Source organism: Sceloporus undulatus, chromosome 5 (genome assembly GCF_019175285.1).
Source record: "Sceloporus undulatus isolate JIND9_A2432 ecotype Alabama chromosome 5, SceUnd_v1.1, whole genome shotgun sequence".
In the NCBI taxonomy this organism is placed as follows: domain Eukaryota; kingdom Metazoa; phylum Chordata; class Lepidosauria; order Squamata; family Phrynosomatidae; genus Sceloporus; species Sceloporus undulatus.
In genome coordinates, this window is record NC_056526.1 from 147729590 (window position 1) to 147740604 (window position 11015).

Here is an 11015-nt window from a genome sequence, read left to right on the forward strand (position 1 = left end):
TTCTGAGGGCTGTAGGGGTGAAACAGACCTGCATACAGACAATGCACGCCCCAAGACACCCAGAAGCCAGCTTCAAGTTGCCTGGCCACAGTATGCGGTTGCCACAGCCCCAATCCAGCTTCAGGAGGGGCAGCCTGTTTTGCCCCATAGTCCCAAAAAGTAACTTTTCCAAGCTCTTGTTTGAACAATGGAGTCACCAGCACCTTCCATTATTATTCCTGCCAGTCATTTCCCCCAAGAAGTGAAATATGTACAAATACCAAAATTATTTATATATTATTATTAACCTTTATTTATAAAGCTCTGTAAATTTGAATATATGAAGTGTATTAGGTTACATTCTTCCACCTCATCTAGTTCTCAATAATATACCTTATTAAATAATTATTACCTTATACAGTCCCTTCCTGCTATCTGACACCTCAGTTTCATTATATTTCCAGGTACAGTACTCACCTTGGAACACATATTTCTTCAGATGCTCAGCAGCTTTCCCTTTCAGCTTTTCAAGCAAACATCCTTGAAAGAAAAAAAAGTCCTTTGCTTTTTCCACTAATGGGAAGCACAGCAGCTGTTACGTTAATACTTAAAACCTACAGGAACTCTGTCACTGCTCAAATCCAGTTTTAATCATGTTAAGATTTCTTCACACAAAAACTCATCCTTTCACACAACAGCAACAAGTTTGTACAACGAGATCAAAAAGTGGGCTACAATGTTATATACATTTACATGGGAGGAAATCCTACTGGTGCTTCTTTAAGTGAACACAGAATTGGAGCCATAACATTGCAATAGAGGAATGCAAGGTTTCTGCCTGTAAAGCTCAGGTAGGTCTTTTTCCTGATTCCCATGACATCTAGAATTAAGACAGAATGGTTTTCTTTGCACACAGTGGGAGATTTCTGGATGAGTTCATGCCTCTGGTTTCTATGGGAATCATTAGAGAAAAAGAAATAATCCATGAGCAGAGAAGAAACTAGATAAAAGTCTATGTGTTTAGAAAAACATAAATATTTGACTTCAACATGACATCAATACAAGGGGCAATGGCCGCTGCCACCTCAACTTTACATTTCTCCGTCCTCTGTCATATCTATATGGTCTGATGTCATTGAGTCTAGCCAACAAGATAGGTCATGACCACAAAACCCCATTCTTAGCATGAGGAAAGGCTGCAAGTAATAATTGAATTTTCTGAACAGGGCAGTGGAGTGTGGGTAAGGTTTTATACCACATTCCTAAATATAGCTCACTAAAGTAGAAATCAACCATGAGAACAAAGTCTAAGAACAATTTTTCTTAGCTGTTTATGTTTCATAACATATTAATTGAAATATTTGCAATTTGTCTCACAAATAAGCATCACCAAGGTGGCTAACAAGAATACTTTGTAAAAATAACACATTTTAAAAACAGGGTGAAGATACTGGTTAGTAAGAACAAAACAACAGAAACAAGCAGTCCTAGTGAAACACTCAAAAGTCCTCTGGAAAAAGACCATCTTGACCTAGCATTTAAAAGCCAGTAAGGAAAGAACAAGACAGTCTTCTCTAGATACTTACATGGCTTTGGTGCCATCATAGAAAAGGCTGTGTCCTGCTGTACTAGTCGCTATACTTCAGCCAGCAGAGGACTTAAGAAGCAGGTCCGCCAATTCATAATTTTAACATTCTAGTTTGAAGACATTTAACAATGGTTTAAAAATGCTTTTCTATGGTTAGTAATGCTTCAAGTGAATAAAAACAGAATTATTGCTTTTGGAATTAATGCTCAGGGGAAATACTATTAGGGGTTGACAAGAAAGAATAGAGCTAACGTTCCTCTAGACATCTGACAGGTGATGCAATGCTAAAGCTACATCTATGTTAACTGGTAACTTAGAATTTTAAAAAGGTCCAAGCATCTGTTTCAGTAGACTAATCCTAATTGAAATAAGATGCATCTTTGTAACTAGGAACGGCAGTGCTTTGAACATTTAAAGTGTATTACAAAACAGCAGCATATACAGATTCAATTATCTCCTTATTTTTTTATTTGGGAGTATTAAAAATGCAGATCATTTTGGTGAGTTCATTTCCTAGAGTCAGTTTCCCCCACTCTAGTTCAGTATGCAAAGAGCCTTAAGGCAAACAGTGAACATCCAGAGCACAAAGAGACTTAGTGCAAACATTGAATATGCTGCTCAGTATATGGATAGGAATGCCAAGTCTATTTCATCCAGTTTTTAATACCAGATACTGTAATGATAAAAAAACTCGTATCCCTGATACTTTAGCTTTCCTTGAACAGGAACTGTGCACAAATAGGGTGTGAAATATACAGCTACTTCAGTCTCTTGCAGCACATCTGTTGCTAGCCACAGTCACACTACATATTATGTCTGACACTGTGTTTTTCTATTAGTCACATTGCAATGCAGCTGGAAACGTGACTCCCCAACTGTGATCTTGAGGTATGTATGCAATGCAGTGCATGTGTGTATCTGGGTCATAGCTCTTGAAACTAGCTCTTCTTTATATTTGTGACAGGATTAAACAACTTTGGTTAAGATATTGTGAAGCGAAGGAGGGACTGTACTTAGGAGAAATATTTTACTAATATACAGTTATAGACAATGGAAAGCAGAACAAATTAGTTATCTCCAGTAGCCATTTGAGGAGATGCAGGGATGAATCTTGCCAGCTATGCCTTTTTCAAAATTAGTTAAATATTAGACTTGTTTTAAAAAGGACATTCATTTTCTTCTTTTTAAAAACAGACAGGCAGACCAAACATGTGATTTATATTTATATAGACATCTGTCAAGCCCTTGCCAAAAAGTTAAAATTATTGAAACATACTATATAATGTATCATGAAAAGACATATGAAATATTTAATGTTAATAAATTAACAATTATTAATTTGTTCTCTTCAAGTGTTATTGTTCCCTACATGTATTAGACTTTAAAAATTTTGGGATGATGGGACAATGTTATGTTCACACAATTGTAAATGTTCATTCATGCATAACACAAAGGTATGTGCTGCTTCTAAAGGAGTAGTAAATGATTCCAAGAATACCACAATGGACAAAATACCTCTTACTGAGTATTTTTGAAATTGTAAAACTTTGTGTTATGGTGCTCTTCTGCTTTACTTTAGTTTCTCTAGCAGTAAAAATCTACTCAGAAGTGAGTCCCACCGAGTGTAAGGGGAAGTATAGCCAGGTGTATTGCTATAACATTGTACTCTTAAAATATCTGAAAAAGGAGTAAGATGCTCTTGTAAATAATTCATTAGTATCATGTTTTTATTCTCCTCCACTTTTTAAAAATATAACTTTCAAGAAGTATCAAAAAATAAAAGAGATTTCAATGGTTTAAGTATATAATCTGCAGTGACTGAGTTTTCTAAATTTATATTGCTAGACATAAAATAATTTCAGACTTCATGTTCCTCTTCATCCACTCTCCATTTGTTTCTGATTATTTCTGCCCACAAATGTTTGAAAGCAAAAAGGAGTTTGTGGTCTACTCTAAACCATCACTAAGAGGTGAAACCTTGACTACTGCAGTCCTACAGAGTCCGCCTCTGTTTCTATTACAGTATAAAAAAAACTGCCAATTTGTTTTGTTCGTACTTGATGTGACTCCCAACTGTTTAAAACTGTTTAAAACACAGTCTTAAAAAATAAAAGGAAAACAGATTCATGGTATTAAGCAACTACATTTTTAAAATTATTATTATGAAGTCTCCCAGTTGACTGATGAGAAGGGAGAAAGACGATACAGTTAAAAGCAATCAGGAAAGTAAAGTGCTGCCAGGATATGGAATGCTACACACAAACAGAAAAATTGTTCACTCACTTGTAGGGCTTACTACCGCTGGCACCGTGTTAACCTCAGGCTTTTCTTTTCAACCTCTTATTATTGTAGAATTGTCACTACTACACCACACAGCCAAGATTTTTGTGGGTTAATGTCAATCAGCAACTGAACGTTTTACGCAGTTAGCATTGCTTAAAAAATTAGCATGTGTGTTCTTAAAATTTAAAATGTAGTTTGCCTTACTTGTCAGTCATCCAAAAACTTGAAAGACAGCTCTTCACACCTTGGCAGCCCAAGAAAAGTTCCACTGTAGTGTTATTTTCCCAACTTGGAACCGTTCATGAGAGTACCAGATGTTGCTTAAAATTAGCTTTACAGAATAAACAGATCATAGTACTTTCCATTTTTATTTCATTTCAAGTTATAACACAAAACTGTTTCAAAATGAGAAAAAGTTCCATTTTGTTTTTACATATTAAAAAATATCCACCCTTTTATACAGACCATGTATCTTTACAGGATAATGTAACAATTTTGTTCACTGAAGGATTGCAGGCAACAAAACAACATTTAAGAAACAAAAGTTGCAATAGAAAATATTTCATCTTCTGGTATGCTCACATTCTCCTCTTCTGTGTACTTATATACAACACTGTTTGAAAGGAAGAGGAAAGAAAATTAAAACACTTAAAAAAACCAGCACACATATGTTAGATCAAAGATTGATATAGCAACTTTGTTTCACTAACTCTTTACTATTACTACCAGAAGTACCAGTTAGAGTTGGAAAAGTTATTTAGATTTTACACTTGAGTACTATGTGAGAAAACTAAAATTAGATACAAAGATGATCTGTTAGCACATCTTCTTATAGAGAACTGCTATTGGTGTTATGTGCCTTCAAGTCATTTTTTACTTATGGTGAGCCAAAGGTGAATCTAACACAAGGGTTTTCTTGTCAGAATTTGTTTGCCATCCTCTCAGGCACAGAGTGGGACTTGCCCATGGTAGGTTTCCATGGCTGAGCAGGGATTCAAATCCCGGTCTTCTTCTCCTAGTCCAACACTCAAACCACTATGCAACACTTACTCTAGAACTGCTATAGAGCCTCCATATTATAGCATGATATAGTTGGCCCTCCATTTTTGTGGGGGATCTGTTCTGGACACAAACCCCCTGTGAAAACAGATGCTTGCACATATCCAAGCCCCACGGAGGTCGCCCCTCCATGAGTATTCAAGGTCGCATATCCCAGATCTGCAAGTTGAGGGTGGTGACTGTGCTAGCTTTTCAGGATTTGTACTGCACCAATGTCAATTTTCTTCATGGTTCTAAGATATTTTTGTCTGAAAGTTCAGGAAAATGGAAAATCTCAGCAGTAGGGAAAAGTCCATCTTCTGAACAAAAAGCAAGATCAAGAAAAAGCTACACAATTTTAAGACCTACTGGTTAAAATGTAAGAGATTTAAACAGGCACTTAACTCTTCCATTTAAACCAACAGAAAGAGCACATAAATTTGGCCAACAACATTTTGCTTTCCTCTCTTATTAAATGTGTGATATTTTACTTCTAATATGAATACCAAAGAGAAAATCCTTTCTGCTGGAATTCTCCAGCAGTTGCATGTATTCTGAATTTTATTTAATGATATTTTCCTAGAAGATATTTTAGTTTTTATTTACAGTATTTATATGTAAATGTATAAACATTGTCATCGTCCCATCTTTCATTTATCTTCTCTTACAGTTTCCCTACTCCCCATTAAATGAAGAGACTTGAGTGTGTATAATATTAAATTGGGCTTTCACAGACATCTGACATTTGTGGATGCCTGCTTACATCTATTCCACCATGAGATGTGCAGTTAGCTAACTGTATTCTTCACACACATGCTGTTCTTCAAAACATTTGAAATAAATATACCCAAATCCACTATCTCTTAGTAAAGCATAAGTACCATTGTTTCCTCTGATGAAAGCATCCCCATATTTATTCTTCAGTTGTCCATTTACATATTCTTCTGTCTGTTCCAGGGCTATATTCATGTATCCATCCAAACAAGCCAGCACTCCTAGAACAATTAAATACAGGACAAGTCAGATTTGAGAACTACAGCTGCTTTGAGTCTCATTCCGGAGAAAAGCAGGATAAAAATCAAATATTTTTTTTCTTACATAAATATTGCATTAAAAACTGAATATCAATACGACATCACAAAAATGGCTAATAAGACAGCACACTTTCATCTACCCAATAAAGCAATTAAGTTATCATCTGTCATTTGGCATGTGAAATACAAAGTCTCTATGGAGAATTTTTGTCACATAGTTAATCTTTGCAAGCTAGAAATGATATTCTTTCATATATGGATTATGTTATGACTACTTTACCTTACCATTCTACAATAAACAGTTATAGATTTGAATGGACACAGCTGCAGTAGAAGGCAAACCTGTACACAAAGCCAAGTTTTCTATTTCATTAATAAGTGGAGTAGAACCCAAAGTGGCTCACAGATAAAACTGGTTAAAAACTTACCAACACAATTTAAAAAACAATAACAATCATTTGATTTAAACACTATAAAATTATGTTTTAAAAATACTAAAATTAAAAACATAAACAAACACAGCACACACGCTAATAGGAATCCTCCTTGAGAGTGATTACATATTAAAAGCCTGCTTAAACAAAAACATTTTTGACTTCAGGTGAAAGGAAAGCAGGGAGGGGACCTGCCTAGCCTCTTGTGGAAGAGCATTAGAGTATGGGAGTTGCCATTAAGAAGGCTCTCTCCCTTGTCCTCACCAAGTGAGCCTATGATGGTGGCAGGACCAAGAGAAAGCCTTTCCCTGATGATTTTAAAACGATGGCAAGTTCTGGCATGGAGATACAGTCTTTCAGATAGTCTGGATCCAAGCTACATGGGGCTTTATAAGTCATGGCCAGCACTTTGAATTGTGCCTGGAAACAAATCAGTAGTAGCCAGCAAAGTTGTTTTAACATGAGAGTTGCATGTTTTTGCTGTTGACTGTTGAACCATTTTAAGACTGATGTAAACAGCACATATCGTATATACTCGACTATAAGTTGACATCATGTATACGTCAAGGGCAGGTTTGGGGGGCAAAATTAAGGATTTTGATATGACCTGTGGATAAGCTGAAGGTAAAACCTCAGGGCAAGTAACAAAGTATATAAAAGATGAAGCAAAGGAAAACAATGCTTCAAACTTCCAGCAGGCATAACTGTTTGAGGTCACACTAATGTCTGGACTGATGAGAGAGTAAAGGGCTTCCAGAACAGATTACAATCTTCCCTTTCAACAGGGAATGGTTCCTTTATTTATGAGTTAAACTACAGTACTTACATTGACCTATAGATAATTCTGTTTTTTGGGTCAACTTTTGACTAAAATTTCCAGACTTATACATGATCATATACAGTAATATTAGAATTTAAGTTAATCAGTGGTGTCATTTCAGAGACCATGTATACCAAAATGAACCTGCCCAGGCACATATGCCCCAAACAGACTGGCAGTAAGTGCTGGCTTGGGAGTGGAGTGAGGGCATGGCATTTAGATGATGCCCGCCCCAATGACAACGCCTAGCCGACATCACACTGCCTGCCCATCCAGATAGCAGGCAGCGTTGTGGCGCTCTGGCAGCACGGCCTTTATATGGCACAGGAGAGCTACAAAGCTGCAGCGGTAGCTGAAGGGGCACTCTTTTGCCGGCTCAAAAAGGAGCAGCATTTTGCTGCCTCTTTTTGAGCTGGCAAATAGATTAGGGCTGGGGCATGCCGTTGCCACAGTCCCAATCCAGTGCTCAAAGAGACGGTGTCACACCACCCCTTTAGGGCCATCTGTTTTGGCTTTAAAATAAGCTACAGATTCCTTAGAGCCATCCTTAGCAAATTCCCTTCTTTGAGACTTACATTTGATTCCCTTTTCATTTGGCAATCCTTAAAGACTTCTAAAAAACTGAATTCAGCTTTAGTTAAAAGGGTAGGCTGGATTGTAAAACTGTTTTAAAATTTGTTGTTGACCTACAGAACTGAACTGCTTTATCCCATGTTCTTTTAATATTTTATACATTGATGTTATTTTAAAATATTTTTTACCATGAGTGTTCGTTGTTGTTAACTGCCCTTGAATCGACCCCAACTGATGGTGAACCAGTAGATGAGACATCTCCAATATTCCCTCTCCTCCACTGCTCTGCTTAGTTCCTGCAAATTCATGTCCATGACCTCCCAGATTTAGTCTATCCATCTGGTGTGCAGTCTTCCTCTCTTTCTACTACTCTCTACCTTTCCTAGCATTATTGTCTTTTCTAATGATCCATGCCTTCTCATTATGTGGCCAAAGTACAACAGCCTCAATTTGATCATCTTGGCTTTCAAGGAGATTTCAGGCTTGACCCATTTGTTTGTCTTTTTGGCTGACCATGGTATCCTGAGAACTCTTCTCCAGCACCACATCTCAAAATGAGTTGATTTTTTCCCTTTCTGCTTTCTTTACTGTCCAGCTCTCACATCTGTACATGGTGATGGGGAATACAATGGATTGGGCAAGTGTAACCTTAGTGCTTAGACGTACATCTTTTCTCTTTAGTATCTTTTTTAGTTCCTTCATAGCTGCCCTTCCCATTCCTAGTCTTCTTATTTCTTGACTGCAGTCACCATTCTGATCAATGTTTGATCCTAGTTTTGGGAACTCTTTAACTATGCCGATTTCCTTCTTGTCTGCCTGTTACCTGGGCTCATGGGTACCTAAACAAGGACAGGAGTACTAAGTAGGAACCTTTAATCACCCTAGCCGAGTTTCTCAGACTGAGGGTCCTTTGTCCTTTTTGACAAATAAAACCAAATTCTGAGATGAATAGATTTTCCTAACTAATTCTGTCTTTCTGTTTGACTTTATGTTCAGTAACACACAGTCATTGCATCTCTATTTATAAACAGATATACAAATAGGGTGATTAAAGGTTCCTACTCAGTATTCCTATCTTTATTTAGGTACCTGTGAGCCCAAGCAGTTGACTCTAATAGAAAAATGTCTACAAAGAATCCCTGATTTACCATCAGAATTTATAATGGTGCCTTGCACTCCAACTAAAATATCACTTAAATATGTCAAGACCATTCAAAGAGGAGATAGCAAGAACTTACCTCGATAATCAACTCCAGAATTTAGCTTGACAACAACTGGTCTTCCTATGATTTGTTTCAAGAAATCACTTGGAGTTTGTTTCCGTAGGCTCATTTTGCCAGATCTCAACCTACAGATAAGAACCAGGAAAACGCTTTAACTTGAAAAACTCAAAACAGAGAACAAACAAATGTTCAACATTGACGTTGTGGTGAAATGAAACAAAATGAAATTTATTATTACGGTTGATGACCAGCATGACATTGTGGTGGCACAAAGAAGACTTTGATAGGGTAATAAATATTAAGAAAATATATTTTTTAAAAAAAAGATATGTTACTTTAAAATTTAAGATACTACAGTCAACATAAAATTATCCTCAGCAACATAGTTTGATATACTTATTAGGAAGGTTCGTACATGATTATATAAGATCTATTTACCATACAAACACTCAAAGCAGTCAGGTATGGCTTTTCTTTGCTGAGTTTAATTCTTCTACAGAAGAATTTCATGGAACTAAATGTAAATTCATATCCATGTTAAATTTCCAATTTGGGAATACACATACAGGCAGACGTATCCCATGCCACGGTTATTCAGATCTTTCATTATTCTTTGTAAGGCAGTAATAGACTAAATCACTCCCAAACTACATGAAATTTTATTGGCATACTTGTAGCACAGGTCTTATTTGTTAGGTGGGTTTCTAAACAAAACACAATAAATCATCACTGGAGTTCTCCATTATTAAGTGTGAACAATAATTGTTTGGGGACAATTGTTTGGGGACAGTGATATCCTACAAATATGACTTGGCCTTGATTGAGGATAATTATTGCTCAGATATCCTTATATATCCTTTGTATAAACTTACAAGTTTCTAAAGGCATAGTTTTATGAATAAGTACTTGAAAGTCTCATTTGAACTCATAGGTTTATTTACTTCAGTTTTGAGCATCCCACTTGTACTTTCAGCCAAGTTAAAAGACCCAATATACCCATTGCATCACTTCACCTTATAGATATACCTTGAAGTAATTTTATGTGTAACATTTTTAATAATCTTGTGCATGAAACAAAGTTTGAGTACACTGAAGCATGTCAGCCACCCATGTGGACAATTTTGGTGCTTTTTGGAGCACGCTCATCCCTCCACGTTCACTGAGGTTAGGGGCACAGGACCCCTGTGAATGTGTAAAAACGGCAAATAACAAAAATACAATGTTTTTACCTGAGAGAACACCTCCCTAGGTCCTCCAGTGCAACTCTGTGGTCAACATCTGCCAGACATTGACCATAGAATTGCACTAGAGGAACAACAAATTCCTAGTGGAGTGTTCTCTTTAGGGATCTCTAGGTCTTTCAGTGTGGCTTTGGTTAAAGTTGACCACAGAGTTGCGCTGGAGGACCCAGATATTCCTAGAGAGAACATAGTAATAAAACACGAATAACCAAAGCCACAAAAGTCAGTGCCTCAGATGTGGAGGGATGAGTGTATTTTAGAACTGTACACAAGGAACAGTCGTCCTGCTTTAACTGCCATGATGACCCAGTGCTGTGGAATTCTGGGAATTGTAGTCTGTAGTGGCACCAGAGCTCTCTCTGACAGAGAAGGCTGAATGTCTCACAGAACCACAAACCCCAGAATTCCATAGCATTCAGCCAGGGCAGTTAAAGCGGTCTCAAACTGGATTATTTCTGCAGTGTGTCTTGGACTTTGGTTGTAGAAACAGTGCAAGAAATAGCCCGGTTTGGCACCGCTTTAAAGGTGTCTTGGCTCAAGGATGTGGAATTCTGGGAGTTGGAGTGGGCCCCACAACAAACTCCAACTCCCAGAATTCCACCGCCTTGGGCCAAGACACCTTTAAAGCGGTGCCAAACCGGGTTATTTACCCAGTCTGGAAGCAGCCTATCCGTGTTTAATGTTTTATCTGTTAAGGGACGCCATTCCTGAGGCCAGAAACGGCTCACGGAGAGGGTTTTTATATGCATTTGCTTGTTTAAGCCAATAATGACGGCTTTGTGCGCATGCGCACGCGGAGGGA

The 11015-nt window shown here is 37.3% G+C and overlaps 1 protein-coding gene across 1 annotated transcript; it reads right to left on the reverse strand.

Annotated features, from left to right (window-relative positions):
- Window positions 1-4199: 4199 nt before the first annotated feature.
- LSM6 (LSM6 homolog, U6 small nuclear RNA and mRNA degradation associated) lies at window positions 4200-9097 on the reverse strand. The gene is made up of 3 exons (XM_042468943.1): window positions 8988-9097; window positions 5770-5883; window positions 4200-4463 (listed from the first exon to the last, which is right to left on the reverse strand). Exons 1-3 carry the CDS (start codon window positions 9079-9081, stop codon window positions 4429-4431), a joined length of 243 nt encoding a protein of 80 aa, XP_042324877.1. The 5' UTR covers window positions 9082-9097; the 3' UTR covers window positions 4200-4428.
- Between the last annotated feature and the right edge of the window lie 1918 nt (window positions 9098-11015).